General features: G+C 34.7%; 1 protein-coding gene across 2 annotated transcripts in view; it reads right to left on the reverse strand.

Annotated features, from left to right (window-relative positions):
* Positions 1–17,728, reverse strand: part of LOC131685346 (adenylate cyclase type 6) — a 539,597-nt gene that overhangs the window by 306,136 nt on the left and 215,733 nt on the right. Inside the window, exon 2 of one of the 2 annotated variants that reach the window (XM_058969007.1) lies at positions 5,193–5,395. Coding sequence is in view for 1 of the 2 variants with exons in the window: in XM_058969006.1 (XP_058824989.1) it covers positions 5,140–5,253 (114 nt within the window). In the remaining variant the exon portion in view is untranslated. Of the gene's footprint in view, positions 1–5,139; positions 5,396–17,728 lie in introns of both variants that reach the window. The other variant, XM_058969006.1, reaches the window with a different exon arrangement.

Below are 17,728 nucleotides of genomic sequence, written 5' to 3' on the forward strand. Positions count from 1 at the left end.
TTAAATCGTTAAATCGTTAAATCGTTAAATCGTTAAATCGTTAAATCGTTAAATCGTTAAATCGTTAAATCGTTAAATCGTTAAATCGTTAAATCGTTAAATCGTTAAATCGTTAAATCGTTAAATCGTTAAATCGTTAAATCGTTAAATCGTTAAATCGTTAAATCGTTAAATCGTTAAATCGTTAAATCGTTAAATCGTTAAATCGTTAAATCGTTAAATCGTTAAATCGTTAAATCGTTAAATCGTTAAATCGTTAAATCGTTAAATCGTTAAATCGTTAAATCGTTAAATCGTTAAATCGTTAAATCGTTAAATCGTTAAATCGTTAAATCGTTAAATCGTTAAATCGTTAAATCGTTAAATCGTTAAATCGTTAAATCGTTAAATCGTTAAATCGTTAAATCGTTAAATCGTTAAATCGTTAAATCGTTAAATCGTTAAATCGTTAAATCGTTAAATCGTTAAATCGTTAAATCGTTAAATCGTTAAATCGTTAAATCGTTAAATCGTTAAATCGTTAAATCGTTAAATCGTTAAATCGTTAAATCGTTAAATCGTTAAATCGTTAAATCGTTAAATCGTTAAATCGTTAAATCGTTAAATCGTTAAATCGTTAAATCGTTAAATCGTTAAATCGTTAAATCGTTAAATCGTTAAATCGTTAAATCGTTAAATCGTTAAATCGTTAAATCGTTAAATCGTTAAATCGTTAAATCGTTAAATCGTTAAATCGTTAAATCGTTAAATCGTTAAATCGTTAAATCGTTAAATCGTTAAATCGTTAAATCGTTAAATCGTTAAATCGTTAAATCGTTAAATCGTTAAATCGTTAAATCGTTAAATCGTTAAATCGTTAAATCGTTAAATCGTTAAATCGTTAAATCGTTAAATCGTTAAATCGTTAAATCGTTAAATCGTTAAATCGTTAAATCGTTAAATCGTTAAATCGTTAAATCGTTAAATCGTTAAATCGTTAAATCGTTAAATCGTTAAATCGTTAAATCGTTAAATCGTTAAATCGTTAAATCGTTAAATCGTTAAATCGTTAAATCGTTAAATCGTTAAATCGTTAAATCGTTAAATCGTTAAATCGTTAAATCGTTAAATCGTTAAATCGTTAAATCGTTAAATCGTTAAATCGTTAAATCGTTAAATCGTTAAATCGTTAAATCGTTAAATCGTTAAATCGTTAAATCGTTAAATCGTTAAATCGTTAAATCGTTAAATCGTTAAATCGTTAAATCGTTAAATCGTTAAATCGTTAAATCGTTAAATCGTTAAATCGTTAAATCGTTAAATCGTTAAATCGTTAAATCGTTAAATCGTTAAATCGTTAAATCGTTAAATCGTTAAATCGTTAAATCGTTAAATCGTTAAATCGTTAAATCGTTAAATCGTTAAATCGTTAAATCGTTAAATCGTTAAATCGTTAAATCGTTAAATCGTTAAATCGTTAAATCGTTAAATCGTTAAATCGTTAAATCGTTAAATCGTTAAATCGTTAAATCGTTAAATCGTTAAATCGTTAAATCGTTAAATCGTTAAATCGTTAAATCGTTAAATCGTTAAATCGTTAAATCGTTAAATCGTTAAATCGTTAAATCGTTAAATCGTTAAATCGTTAAATCGTTAAATCGTTAAATCGTTAAATCGTTAAATCGTTAAATCGTTAAATCGTTAAATCGTTAAATCGTTAAATCGTTAAATCGTTAAATCGTTAAATCGTTAAATCGTTAAATCGTTAAATCGTTAAATCGTTAAATCGTTAAATCGTTAAATCGTTAAATCGTTAAATCGTTAAATCGTTAAATCGTTAAATCGTTAAATCGTTAAATCGTTAAATCGTTAAATCGTTAAATCGTTAAATCGTTAAATCGTTAAATCGTTAAATCGTTAAATCGTTAAATCGTTAAATCGTTAAATCGTTAAATCGTTAAATCGTTAAATCGTTAAATCGTTAAATCGTTAAATCGTTAAATCGTTAAATCGTTAAATCGTTAAATCGTTAAATCGTTAAATCGTTAAATCGTTAAATCGTTAAATCGTTAAATCGTTAAATCGTTAAATCGTTAAATCGTTAAATCGTTAAATCGTTAAATCGTTAAATCGTTAAATCGTTAAATCGTTAAATCGTTAAATCGTTAAATCGTTAAATCGTTAAATCGTTAAATCGTTAAATCGTTAAATCGTTAAATCGTTAAATCGTTAAATCGTTAAATCGTTAAATCGTTAAATCGTTAAATCGTTAAATCGTTAAATCGTTAAATCGTTAAATCGTTAAATCGTTAAATCGTTAAATCGTTAAATCGTTAAATCGTTAAATCGTTAAATCGTTAAATCGTTAAATCGTTAAATCGTTAAATCGTTAAATCGTTAAATCGTTAAATCGTTAAATCGTTAAATCGTTAAATCGTTAAATCGTTAAATCGTTAAATCGTTAAATCGTTAAATCGTTAAATCGTTAAATCGTTAAATCGTTAAATCGTTAAATCGTTAAATCGTTAAATCGTTAAATCGTTAAATCGTTAAATCGTTAAATCGTTAAATCGTTAAATCGTTAAATCGTTAAATCGTTAAATCGTTAAATCGTTAAATCGTTAAATCGTTAAATCGTTAAATCGTTAAATCGTTAAATCGTTAAATCGTTAAATCGTTAAATCGTTAAATCGTTAAATCGTTAAATCGTTAAATCGTTAAATCGTTAAATCGTTAAATCGTTAAATCGTTAAATCGTTAAATCGTTAAATCGTTAAATCGTTAAATCGTTAAATCGTTAAATCGTTAAATCGTTAAATCGTTAAATCGTTAAATCGTTAAATCGTTAAATCGTTAAATCGTTAAATCGTTAAATCGTTAAATCGTTAAATCGTTAAATCGTTAAATCGTTAAATCGTTAAATCGTTAAATCGTTAAATCGTTAAATCGTTAAATCGTTAAATCGTTAAATCGTTAAATCGTTAAATCGTTAAATCGTTAAATCGTTAAATCGTTAAATCGTTAAATCGTTAAATCGTTAAATCGTTAAATCGTTAAATCGTTAAATCGTTAAATCGTTAAATCGTTAAATCGTTAAATCGTTAAATCGTTAAATCGTTAAATCGTTAAATCGTTAAATCGTTAAATCGTTAAATCGTTAAATCGTTAAATCGTTAAATCGTTAAATCGTTAAATCGTTAAATCGTTAAATCGTTAAATCGTTAAATCGTTAAATCGTTAAATCGTTAAATCGTTAAATCGTTAAATCGTTAAATCGTTAAATCGTTAAATCGTTAAATCGTTAAATCGTTAAATCGTTAAATCGTTAAATCGTTAAATCGTTAAATCGTTAAATCGTTAAATCGTTAAATCGTTAAATCGTTAAATCGTTAAATCGTTAAATCGTTAAATCGTTAAATCGTTAAATCGTTAAATCGTTAAATCGTTAAATCGTTAAATCGTTAAATCGTTAAATCGTTAAATCGTTAAATCGTTAAATCGTTAAATCGTTAAATCGTTAAATCGTTAAATCGTTAAATCGTTAAATCGTTAAATCGTTAAATCGTTAAATCGTTAAATCGTTAAATCGTTAAATCGTTAAATCGTTAAATCGTTAAATCGTTAAATCGTTAAATCGTTAAATCGTTAAATCGTTAAATCGTTAAATCGTTAAATCGTTAAATCGTTAAATCGTTAAATCGTTAAATCGTTAAATCGTTAAATCGTTAAATCGTTAAATCGTTAAATCGTTAAATCGTTAAATCGTTAAATCGTTAAATCGTTAAATCGTTAAATCGTTAAATCGTTAAATCGTTAAATCGTTAAATCGTTAAATCGTTAAATCGTTAAATCGTTAAATCGTTAAATCGTTAAATCGTTAAATCGTTAAATCGTTAAATCGTTAAATCGTTAAATCGTTAAATCGTTAAATCGTTAAATCGTTAAATCGTTAAATCGTTAAATCGTTAAATCGTTAAATCGTTAAATCGTTAAATCGTTAAATCGTTAAATCGTTAAATCGTTAAATCGTTAAATCGTTAAATCGTTAAATCGTTAAATCGTTAAATCGTTAAATCGTTAAATCGTTAAATCGTTAAATCGTTAAATCGTTAAATCGTTAAATCGTTAAATCGTTAAATCGTTAAATCGTTAAATCGTTAAATCGTTAAATCGTTAAATCGTTAAATCGTTAAATCGTTAAATCGTTAAATCGTTAAATCGTTAAATCGTTAAATCGTTAAATCGTTAAATCGTTAAATCGTTAAATCGTTAAATCGTTAAATCGTTAAATCGTTAAATCGTTAAATCGTTAAATCGTTAAATCGTTAAATCGTTAAATCGTTAAATCGTTAAATCGTTAAATCGTTAAATCGTTAAATCGTTAAATCGTTAAATCGTTAAATCGTTAAATCGTTAAATCGTTAAATCGTTAAATCGTTAAATCGTTAAATCGTTAAATCGTTAAATCGTTAAATCGTTAAATCGTTAAATCGTTAAATCGTTAAATCGTTAAATCGTTAAATCGTTAAATCGTTAAATCGTTAAATCGTTAAATCGTTAAATCGTTAAATCGTTAAATCGTTAAATCGTTAAATCGTTAAATCGTTAAATCGTTAAATCGTTAAATCGTTAAATCGTTAAATCGTTAAATCGTTAAATCGTTAAATCGTTAAATCGTTAAATCGTTAAATCGTTAAATCGTTAAATCGTTAAATCGTTAAATCGTTAAATCGTTAAATCGTTAAATCGTTAAATCGTTAAATCGTTAAATCGTTAAATCGTTAAATCGTTAAATCGTTAAATCGTTAAATCGTTAAATCGTTAAATCGTTAAATCATAAATTCGGTAATTTCTTAAATTTGTAAATGATTACGTTTTGAACTCGTTAAATGTACAGTTCATTTTCCCGCGACGTTAAACAGCTCTGAGCAACTATTAAAACAAAGCAAAACTGCAATCTCAATTAACAAAGTTGATGTTGGCCACCGTTAATAATAGACACTGGGGCTATTTGCTTTCAATTATTAGCTGGTGAAGACTCAATTTACCGCTGCCCTTCTGCTTTTCTTGGGAGAAAATAGAAAACCCGTTCAAGCGCCATTTTACGACACTCGGGTACAATTTCCCGGTATTCTTCGTTCTTTAGTCTTTTGTTCTTACCAGTCTTCCGTCGGTGACATTCTTCCGGTTGGCACGTAGTGAAAATCGCTTACACCAGTCCCGGTTTTGGTTTTCAGTCGAGAACGAACGGAGCAACGGTAACGGCGATGTCATGGCGACCCTGCTGCAGAAGCACCACTAAGAAAGGGTGCCGTGGTGGTGGTGGTGGTGGTGAGTTTTTAGCCCCCTCTCCAACGCTTTGTTGATCGACGAGAAAGGTGCTGGGTCGTGTAGTGATTCACTTAGTTCTCCGTCACTGTAAAGACAATGAAAACAAAGAGGGACAATTATGATGGTTATCTGAAAATCAACATCTCATGTTTTCTAAAAATAGATATTTTACTAGGAGCTATTGCTGTTTGGTAAGCAGAACAGAAACTTTGGGTGAAATCTTTTAGCATTATTTTTTTAATTTCAGAGAAACTGCAAATATTCAAATGTCACAGTGAACCATTGCAGTGAAGTTCGCAAACTTGAAACTCCATCGGATGCAAGAATTGTACGCAAGTGCACACAAGTAGTTTGCTAACCGTTCGCAGCACCGGCTATCTGTGATCTGAGTGTTTTACACACATTCAAAGCTGGATTTGAACATCTGTTCTCTATGTGCTTACATTACAAACATTTAATTTTCCCCGTAGGACAAGCGGATTGCGATAATCAATAAAATTGCGAGCACAGAAATTAAGATGCGACTCTTTAATCAAAATCCTGAAGGGTTCTGGGAAACCAGTTTTCAAATCAGATGGCCCGCAACAAAACGACTTCTTCCAGGAAGCATTCCATTATTAATTCGTGATAAACAGCGAAAGGTTCACAGCTGGCTTCATTCCCACCAGTCAAAGTTTTGGAACAATCGGGGATCTAACGGTTGATAAATATCACGGATGTAAAATCCAATCCTCCTTCTACCAACGGATCCACTTACCAGAATTCTGCTCCGGCGAATCTGTACCGTGAAACGGTGCTCTTCATTTTTCTTTAAGATCTGGTTCTCAGATTCAGCCATATTTTCTCCACAAAAGCAACCGTTAAGGAATACTTTCTGAAGGCTGCTTTCACACCATTCTACGGTACAAGAAACAAACATCCTGCCAGGTAGTTCACGTTAATTATTCCCAATTGTTTGACGAGAGCCCCAATGGGATCGGGCGTGTGAATTTCGTGTTTAGGAATACCCTTCTGCTTTTCCAGAACGAACCTTTCCTACCAACGAAGCAAGTTTATTCCACGGCCTGCTTAGCGGAGGATGAAGCTTCAAAATAGTTGTTTGTTTTGTTCGATTCGCCGATTTGAGAAGCCGGAACTCACGAAAGCAACGGGGGGCGCAAATTTGATGAAATTGTTATGCGGAAAGATCAACAACCAATTTTAGTCGTTTACATCGGTTTGCGATGGGTGGAAATTATTCCCCGCGGGATCCATGGGTTTGGAAAAGCAAGACCGCATCAGCAAACGATTTCATCGAAGAATAGAAGTTCAAGGAAAGTTGTTTTCACTCTTTGATGATGGACAAGCCGTGTGCATTGAGCAATGATCATCTGTCATTTAGTGACATAATCGATTCTCATTAGAATTAGGATCAGTTGTGTGACTGAAGTCGGAATACTTTCTACAACCAGCCAGAATTCTCAGCTCATTTTCCGGATGGACTTGCTGGATACTACTGAAGCTACATCAAGTTAATTACAATAATATATCAATAAATGCTTACCTAAATTCTGCCAACTTTTCAACATACCGAGTTATTAAATGCTATAGTATCGAAACAGAATATATACGTCATCTCCTCAAACAAACAGATCCCCACATAAAAGTTGATTTCTGCCAATGAATCATATGTATCTTCCGGTGAACAAGCACAACAAACGAAAGCAAATCGTTTTCCATTCCCTCAAGCCAAAAATCATCCGCAGATGAATCCGGTCGACTCATCATCATTTTCGGATAACGTATTCGCATATAAATTAGTGGTTCGTTGAGAAGTTTCCTCATCACCGCTAGATACAAGCGAAACGTAAAACAACAAAGCATGCCAAGAAAATTTAGTGTGCTATCATGCGTCTCCACTGCTAAAAGCGCTGAATGCTGATCGCAAGGTGTTTCAGATCCAAGGGTGGTACCTGATCTGCGAGGGAGAAACAGACTGCATAAATGTGAATGTTATAGCCAGAATAAAGCTATCACTCCGAGCCACGAAAAAGTGAACATCAAGGAAATAACAGTATTGTTAACGTATTTTTGCTTGAAAATGTTCCGAAAAATAAATTTTCGTGATTTTTTGTCTAGATTGGCCGTAGTATTAAATATCATTAAATTTTTTGTCGAGCTCCGGATGACGAAATTCGCTGGAGATCTTAAACATGAATCTCAGTTGTCGGTTGTAGCAGAGGGGTAAATACGCTGGTGTTCCAAAATTTTCACCAAGGTCTTTAAGGTAGTCGTGTAGTAGCATACGGTTTCCAGTAATATTGTAGTCATATTAGATGGCGTTTTCAGTGCAACGTAAGTTAATGACAATGCAATTGAGAATACACAAAACCATCATATTTTACACACACCAGTCGTTGAGAGTATCCAGAATAATTTGTAGTGCGAAGTGTACTACCAAGACTTAAAATATCGGCAACGTCGTTAACAAACAGCGAAAATAGCAGTGGTGCGAGTGTACTGCCTCGAGGAACTCCAGTGTTATTTTCGGATAGTAATTAAATTGAGCAGTGCCAATACAAACAGAAACTTGACGATGAATGAGATACGATCGAAGTTAGTAACATGTCCTAGTCGTGCGGCCATTTGGACCTTTGTGAGCCCTGGTGAAAGAATATATACATTTCTTTAGACACTCCTGCTTATGCAACATCGACTCCATCGTGTTGATGGTTCAGAAAAAAACTCTGTTTTGAGCCTACAAATACTAATTCTTTGTCGGATCATCAGTTTCCGGGCGTATTTATTGGCGAAAATAAACTTGGATTTACTAGATCATTCGACCAGGTCGGATTTGAAGGATAAATTTTTTTTCTCGTCTTCCAACTACCACAACTTTTTCAGTAGTGCGCGTGTCCAAACAACGCTTGCTCCACTGTAATACGTGTATTTTTCAAACAATACGCTGTCAAAATAATCCATATTCGACCGCTAGAGGCGCTGCTACAGAATAAATATTGGACACTTTATTTATTTGGTAGCAGCGCCTCTAGTGGTCGGATAGGGAATATTTTAATACCGATTTTTTGATTGAGGCGAAACATAGGTTCAAACCCCAACTGCTGTCAAAATATTTGAACTGACAGCACACAGTCGCTCAAAACAGCGTTTTGAGGTACTTTATCCATTCGAGTCAAAACTGTCCATATTAGCGATTTTAAATTTTATACGATGTTTGTGTGTCCAAAATATCGCCATCTTTTGGCAATATTTTTTTATTGATCATAGTAGTCTATAGAAAATGCTTTGCTGTCTTCGACAAATGTCTTATATAAGCAAATATTAAATTATTAAGAATCTACAAACCTTCAAGAAAATTAGTGAATGTGGCAATCCTGCCACTAAGCGTAAGCCACACCAAAAAGAATAATGAAGTTATTTTCGTTTTATGTACAGAAAGCAGGCATTGCATTTATCACTCATATGAATAAATGAGTCCGGACACTTCGACAATAAAAATTCACATTTTCACATGAAAAGTTATTGGCACTCACACCATTTTTCCGGATAAATACAACGCACTATTTCTTCGGATAAATAAATCCGCCGAAGAATGAGCGAATGAGTTTATCACGGTATTCTTTTGACGCTCTCTGCCTTACTAGCGCTATTCCAAAACACGAAAAAACAAGTCTATCGTGCGTCTTTGACGCTTTTCTTGGAAATAAAGCTTATATTTTGACACTTTTAGTGATTTCCACTGAAATAACCGAAAACCAAAAACCTTCTCCGGTGAAAAGGAAAACATTAGATAAACTTTATCTGGAAAATTATTCTCACGTTGTCTGTGGAGATGAAGAATTTTGCGACTCATATTATCTTGGAAAATTTTGACATCGGATAAGCTTCTTCTCGCGTGAGACAGTGAAAATTACAATGTCTGCCAGAAAGTGATAAAAGAGGTTGCCTTGTTTCAAAACTGCTCATTTGACATGAACTGCGAAAGGGGAATGTTAGTCCTGTTATATTCAAAACTCCGTTGAATAAACAACTGTAAGCGTATTCTACGTCGCTCTAGCATAAGCATAAGAGATCGCCCGTGTTTTTCCACTCCGTTATGGACCAGGACCGACAGAGTTTGCAAAACGTTCTTCGGAGCAGCATGTTTGGAAGCACCATACTGTTCCACATTGTGCAATATGTTCTGATCCCTGCGTGCTGATCAAAACCAAAGCCGGCCACATCCGAACGCAAATCTGCTTGGAAAGGAAGGGAGGAATGTTAGTCCGATATATGTTTTTGCTAGAGACCGAGGAATTCTCTGGATCTTCTCATGTATCACAGGAAGAGAGAGTTTGTTAGTAAGCGTGATATTAACATTATCGTGTGCTTTTTACTCTGGGCAGCCGGCTACCGAGACGTTTGACAGGTTTATTGGGTGTTCTATTAGGTCGTTCTTTCCGTAATTATCTTTTTTTTCAATCATAGAGGTTCAACCTTATGGTCATTCGCCTCTTTTCGAGTTAGAAAGATGTCTTTGAAAATATTTCTAACCCTATGTGCGGGGTTGGGATTCGAACCCAGGTGTGCTGCGTACATGGTAAGATTTACCAACTACGCGCCTCGGAACGCTATTATTTTACGGAACAGCTAGGAACTCCGTATAGCCAGCTATCGGGAGGACTGCGTATAGATTATTTTATTCTTTTGTCCTGCTACCGACAGAATAATTGTACAAACTTTTTATTTTGGTAGAATGCAAAGATTATCTGATGCGAAGAAAAAACCCTTAGGGAGGGGAAAAAATATTGCGTCATTTTCGGTGAAAAATTGACAAATCCAAAAATTTACTTTTTCCCAGTCGAGAAACGACTACTAGGTGTCGTCTCAATTTTTCCTCTTTCGAAAATCGGAATATTCGTCCCCGTTCTCGCACAATAAGTCCCCGGTGGATTGCTCCTTTGATATTTCAAATGGAATGACCTACTCTAGTCCAACAGTGATATCAAACTCAGAGAAACGACATTGCTGATCTGGGAAAAACGACGTCAATCAGTTCTTTCACTACACTAAATACGCATCGATTCTTCTTTCCTGAGAGGAATCGAAAGTTTTATTGTAATGTTAAAATCCAATTGATACAAACGGGGCTGGTTGATGGAACGATGTCTGGCGCTGTACACGAAATGAGTCATCGGAAAGTCAATTGAGCTAACACCTACCTAAATCTGTGAAGCATGTTAATTGTATGAATATATTTAAATACATGCAAACATGGTTATCACACACACTTTGGAAAGATTTTTCTGGTAAAATTGCAGTTTTCTGTTTGGACGATCATGATGTTCGAGGCGAACATTTTGCTGCAATTTTATACCTTGGGAAAATAGTTTCGAAAAGTGTAAAGTATCCACTCGGGTTTGCGCTTTAAATATTCACAAATCGACTATAGAAAACGTTAATAATTACAAAGAAAAGAGAAGAGACTCACCCAGTGCACAGTTGGTCTTGCCAAAATTGAGCGATCTATTAATTATGCCTAAATTGTTAAATTTGAGTCAAAGGCGTTTTCGGAGAGATTTGTGGACACTGTAAGTGTTGCTATTTTAATGATTAATCCTCCTTAAAGTGAGATATATTTACCAACTTTCTTGTAAGTGCTAATATTAAAATTAAGCCGTCGGCAAAGTTGAAGAGAAAGCTTTTGCGAAAAACTTTGCTGAAGACACAAAATCTTTATCTTTAATATGTTCAACGTTATTGCCTGTGGATCATCCCTTTAAAGCCAATTCATTACTATAAATTTTAAATATCAATCTGACAAGTTCCGTAAAAAGGTTTGAATTACCAAAATAGACGAGTTTGTATATTACAACAATGACTTATTTCGTGTATTTTCAAAATAATTTGGTATTTTTTAAAAAAATAAAGTGCTTTAAATGGTGATTGATTGCTAACGTGAAAACGGTTGAGTTTACGTCAATGGTGTAAAAATAGCAAGGTTTGTCATTTTCTGCTATGATTTTCGTGATTAATCCTCCTACAAGTGAGTTTTTTCAACTAATTTTTTTATCTGGTAAACGAAATGAGCTAATGTCTTTTGGAAAGTTGTGGAGATTGCTTTCACGAATGTCTTTGCTGAATACATGATGTCCCTTCTTTAAATGCTTAAGAAGTTATAGCTCGTTATATTTGGATGACCTCCAAAAACATTTCTTTTAAATATCTTTTTCTACCGGACTTATACATCATACGAAGTTGTTTCAACTGTCAAAATATACAATTTTTATTAACGTATAAGTTTTCTTACCTCGAGTATTTTCGATGATATTGGACATTTTTTGACAAGCAATAGTTTTTTTTTTTAAATCCCCTCTACCGAAGACAATGAGAGTCGAGTGAAATCTGTTTTTTTTATATTGTTGATGTAGTATTTCGAATGGCAGCTAGAGTTGGCTGCCCGATTTTGCCCTTCCAAAAGTTATTATTTTTTAAACTTTTACTAATTTTACCAAAAATTACACAACAATTTCTAAGTTGTGTGAGATAGACCGATGATCTCTTCAGTAATGATATATATCTTGAGTAAACGAACCACTTTCTGGAACATGCTGAAGCTTTATCTACGATATTTAAGAAATTCTGTTAACAAAAAGTTTTGAAGCGATCAATCACAAACAACGGTCAAAAACTTCGATTGTAGCCGATACGGAAAATGTCACCCACTAAAACACTGCTTATAAGCATTATTATGGTTCAAACCTTATCCCCGGTGTGTTTCCATGTTTGTGATATTATGGCAGTAGTTGTGCATACATGATTGTGAAGGATTCGAACGTTTGTATATCACCGTGTGTGACCACGTAGACGTGTGTGTTTTTTTTATAATTAATAAATTTATTTGGGCCCAAATGCTGTAGCTCGACGAGGCCGATTGTTTGTTTTTTTTTACAATAAATTAAAAAACAACTATGTTAAATTTTTGGTCTCGATCAGGCGCAACTTGCTGCTGCCTGTTGAGATCCTTTTTCTAGGATGCGGTGGAATATTGCCAGTGTTGTCCACTGCAAGTTGAGGTTCGTTTCGTTTGTCATCTTTCGCGTTATCATTCACGTCCATGTCCTCATCGGTACTACTTTCCTGCTGCTCGTGGTCGGATGTTCCAGTTTGTGTTTTACTCTTAAGGGTCGTTATAGTATGTTCGTTTTCGGCATTCGTTTCGTTGTTGTTGTTGCTGATCCGGAGATGTTGGTTTTGCAGCTGTTAGTGGTTTAGCGTAAGATGGTTGTGTGCTGATTTCAGTTGGATTTGTTGAGTTTTCCTCAACATTTTCTGTGCAAGGTCAGGTGATGTCTGATGAATGAGAACATCGTCACTTCCTAACGCTGTGACGGTTATGTATGAGGGAATTGGCTTGGTCGCACGCATTCTCACCACACGAACATCGTTAGGGATGCCCGGGAAAAAAATCCTCCATGTATCGTGTGTAACGGAGTCTAGTTCTCTGTATTTTTGCAAGCATTTTTTTAGGTAGAATTTATTGTTTCACTTGCGCGGACGATTTTTTGCTTCTGCTCAGGGCGAGATGTGAAGACATAAAATAAAATTTCGTGTATATAAATGCGATTGTATAATCGTGGGGCATTGACTAATTCAAGCAGGTTCTTGAATATTTGCGCGAACCTCGAGTCTGTTGCTGAATTTGAACGTACGGTTCAGATGTTAGGAAAAAATGAATTTGCCCCATATCACACGAATTCCCGATAATTTCGTTCTGGAACTTGTTGTCTAGTGTATATGAGCGTATTTTTTAGGGAATTTTCCAACTGAAGGCTACTAGGACCGAGAATAGAAGCTTTCGGTCAAGATGCTTAGAGTTATAAGGTGATTCGTCTTTGGCAGTAACTAGGTGAGGAGTGAGGTAAGCGTGCAACATACTGCGGGGAAGAAAAATGGAAGCGAACAACTTTGTTTACCGCCTGAAATCTAAGCAAACATCTGGAGAGAAATAGTAAACAATGTTGTTAGCTGTCGTTTCTAAAACCAACATGGCTGATCGGCGTTTTTGAGGATCGTATCACCTGAGAATAAAAACTCTTTGCTTTCGGTAGTGACCGATTAAGGTTCGCGTGGGAACGCGCGTTTGTATAATCGCACTTGAGACCGCGTTTATAAATTCGTAGATATTAAAACATTCACTTAATCACAGGGACACTTTAATGTTTATGACATCGTGGGCGTAGGTTTGCGTGGACGACCGTAAAAACATGTTCGCGTTTATGACTAGGGATGCATTTACGCATAGAGCTCGACCGATTGTATGCACGGTGTCTTTTTTTAACAACTTAATGCAAAAAAATTCAGCATCCCTGAAACTTCAGGATATGAAAGAATGGGCTTTCCCCTTTCATTTGAAACCAACATCAAAATAATCCGTCGGGGGGTCTAGAGCAACTTTTTTTTTGAAGTTTTTATTCGAGAAAGCATAGATTTTACAATGGAACTAGTTCATATTTCTGCCCCTAGATGGTGCTTTAGACATTCGAACACCACTAAAAGTGGTAATCTGATAGATAATTTAATTGTCTACAACTTTGTTAACAACTAAAAACCGATTTCAAATTATCCGGAAAAGTTTTTTTAATATTTTAACGAAGTCTAAGTCTAAATTAGTTTCACAAAAGGCCTAGTGGTTTGTAAGTCAATTCACACCCCCTTTTTCAGTTGCCAAATAGTTGTGTTTAGTTGAACAGTGCATTCAGCGGAATTTGAGAGCTTGGAAAGTTTCATCTTTTAGCTGAAAATATTAATTCCATTTGGTACCATTAATATTTTTGGGATGAGAAGTCTTAGATAAGTGTTGACCAAAATAATATGATATTAATATTCTTTTCCAAGATAGTAAGTGATTCCTCCCGCAGAAACAGCTTTTTCAAAGGTGTATGCCTTCTTTTTCATTTTGTCGATTGTTCTCGGGGATGACGGATAACTATTCTTGCATGAACCTCCTACTCTGTTAGCATCTTCGTAAAAAATTCACTTGTCCTGAACTTCAACCGTTATATTTGAACAAACTTAATGAAACTTTTAACACCATTGCATTATTTCGCGGATTTCATTGCAACGCTTGGTTAAAAACGCTAAATATCTTTTTCAAAATTAACTCAATGTGACAAACAGTAAACAAAAAACTTTGAGTTTTTGATCAAGATAATTTTTTGGGATATATTCGAGGACTTGTATGTATATAAGGTTTTTCTTGTGCTCAAATCATATAATTTTGTTTTCAAAAGTAATACATATCGCATAATCTAGGATCAATTAAGTAACGATTTCTCGCATAATTGATAGAAAATGGCCGTAAAATACAACTGCCACAATATACTGTGCGGAGAACATTTGAATCGTTTCACGCTAACCACTAATTTGTCCCAACATTTCGTCTTGAACGGAATTATGATAGCTGACTTAACCATAAATGTAAGCAAACCCTTGTAACAAAGCAATACCTTCCGATGAATGGTAGTTCCTTCGAACCTATTAGAAAAGATTACAAACTTGAATCAAAAGCACAACTAGTTTTCTGTCTCTGTCAAGCATTTTAATTTTTAGAAGATTAGAATTGTCAACGAAGAAGTTGTAATGAAATATGTTCATTCCACTAAACCCAATTGTTTTTTTTTGGTAATGAAATAAGTGCGAGAAAATATATTTCCAAACCACTAGGCCTCGTGTGAAACTATCTTAGATATAACTTCGTTAAAACCTTAAAAAGTTTTCCGGGTGATTTCAGATCAATTTTTAGTTGTCAACAAACTTGTAGACAATTAAATTTTCTACTAAATTCTCACTTTTAGTGTTGTTCGAATGTCTAAAGCACCATCTAGGGACAGAAATATGAACTAGCTCAAATAGTAAAACCTATATGGTCACGAAAAAAATTTCAAAAAAAAAGTTGCTCTGGACCCCCCGACGGATTATTTTGATCTTAGTTTCAAATGAAAGCGGAAAGTCCATTCTTTCATATTCCGAAGTTTCAGAGATGCTGAATTTTTTTGCATAAAGTTGTTCTAGTAAATACACCGTGTATGGTGACTGGTGTGTGTCGCGAGTGTGTAACTTCGTTTGTATATCCATGTATTCGCTTGCATATTCATGGGATTATTTGAGGGCATGCTCAAGGAATGCTAGGACCAAAGGTGGTAAATTCTGCACTTGATCGATTCATAACGGTGCAGAAATGGGCATTAGTATAATTGCGGATGAGAACGCGTTTCGGTATTCGTAAGAGCTAACATATTGGCTTGAAGACCGATCAGATTTGTATTATCGCGAAGGACACAAGCGATTCTATGTTTACGCATTTGAGCTAGTGGCTGTTTTTATGTTACCTATGCCAGCGTGTGTATATAACCCAGTAACCGTTTGCATATTCGCACGAGCTTTTTAACGTTCGCACGGGTTGCCATTTAGATGTTTATTTTGAGTATACGGTTCAGATAAAGAGTGAAAATGATTACCCCTATCTCACCGGAGTTTCCAACTCAGGTGCCCTGCGACTCTTGTGTTTCGTATTTTATAGTTCGAGTATGATTTATGATCACGCGAGAGCGAGCTTTTGTACCTTGGTATACGAAACCGCATTTATAGAATCGTAATTGCTAATACGTTGACGTAATCGCCAGGACGATTATATCATTGCTGGATCGTGGGTGTAGGTATGCGTGAATGATACCGTTTACAGCCGGGTTTGAATTATCGTGAAAAATTCAAGCATTGGTATGTTATAGTGAGCGTTTTTTTATCGTTTGTATGTCGCGTATGCAAGAGCGTTTGTACTTTGCGTGTACTACATTATAGAGATTGTTACACACATTTTTTGGAAATCTGGGTCATATTTTCCAAAACAAAAATCGATAAATGTTCTATGAAGACCAAAATGTACGCCAAATTTCGATGACTTTGAGGTCGCTGTCAAGTGACAGATTTTTCCAGACATTTTTATTTGAACTGAAGAAAATCTTTCTTTGAAAAATAGTGGCAACCCTGCTTGAGCCGGGGAGTCGATTTTATTTCGATATCCATCTCACCTTGAGGCAAACCATCGTCAAGGGAAGTCGTTGCCCTTTAGTAGGTAAACCTACTAACCTAGTGGTACTTATCCTTTAAAACGGTATCCAAGCAGCTCACAAAATGTGGAACACTGCCACTGTTCTGCTGGTCGAATAACGGTTAACGCGCACATACAAAGGAATAATTAATTTCAATGCCTCTATACCGTACGGATTGAAAAAAAACTTCACGCTCTGAGAGTCACTGTGCGAATGTCGAGAGGATTCTTTCGATTTTACCCCTGTCGCAACCGCCGTATATATGTGAACAAGACGATAATTGCTGGGCACTTTGCGTGGAATTCGTTGCCATTCAAGCAAGAATGCAAAATGCCTACCTTTTCTGCGGCTGTAATTTTTCTGCCTACATTCTCATTTCTCTTTTTTTCTGTTGTTCGCTATTGCAGGACGCCCAGTGCTGTACGGCAGTCTGTAAGCAAAGCAGTAACATGACAAAGAAATACTGCCCCCAGTACAGCCACCAGACGCGAGCGGTACAGCTTCTCTTTCCTTATTTTACACTTTTAATATTTTTAATCTATTCATTTTTTTTTTCAATCTTAAACGGCGGTAATAAATGCGGTTCGTTTACGCCACGACCGGCATCATCGCTTTCGTGTGCGGGCCTCTCCCTTTGACTACGCAGAGAAAAGTGTACTAAGCGAGAGAACAAACTTTACTACGCCACACTTTCACCGAGCAGTCGGAGTACAGCAGCAAAACAAAAATGTATTCTACTGCTGTACGGGAAAATGTACTCGGTTTGGCTACCGTTCTGGCAAGAGCTGTAGTGATGCGTCGCTGTAGCGGGCTGTACGGCTTGCGCAAATGTAAATATACCGAAAAAAATGTAGTTTACCAGTACCTTTAGCATCCCTGCATTCAAGTCAATATAGTTCTCAAATATCCTATAATTATTCATTGCAAGAACTATACTACACTTATTTTTCCGCGAATCAAGAAGATTAGTTGTCAATGTTGGTAATTACCGCTGTGTAAACAATGTGATGGGTCAAAGTCCCTATATAGGAAGGTCCTAGCATACGTCAAAACGAAAACTGCCTCTGTGCTCGTAAATGTGGGACAGTTTCTATGGGCGAATGGTAGCATCTACGTCATTAATACTAAATGAAATATGAAATGTACATAGGCTGTCTCTGTTCACTACCACTAACAGTTTTCAAAACTGAGTTTTGACGCATGCTAGGACCTTGTTTAGAGGGACTTTGTTGATACGAAAACTTTTTAGCAAGGGATCATCCATAAATGACGTTTGGTCGGCAATGACTGGGCAGTGCGTAAGCCTCTTGTACCTAAAGGCATAAAAT

Source organism: Topomyia yanbarensis, chromosome 2 (genome assembly GCF_030247195.1).
Source record: "Topomyia yanbarensis strain Yona2022 chromosome 2, ASM3024719v1, whole genome shotgun sequence".
NCBI lineage: Eukaryota > Metazoa > Arthropoda > Insecta > Diptera > Culicidae > Topomyia > Topomyia yanbarensis.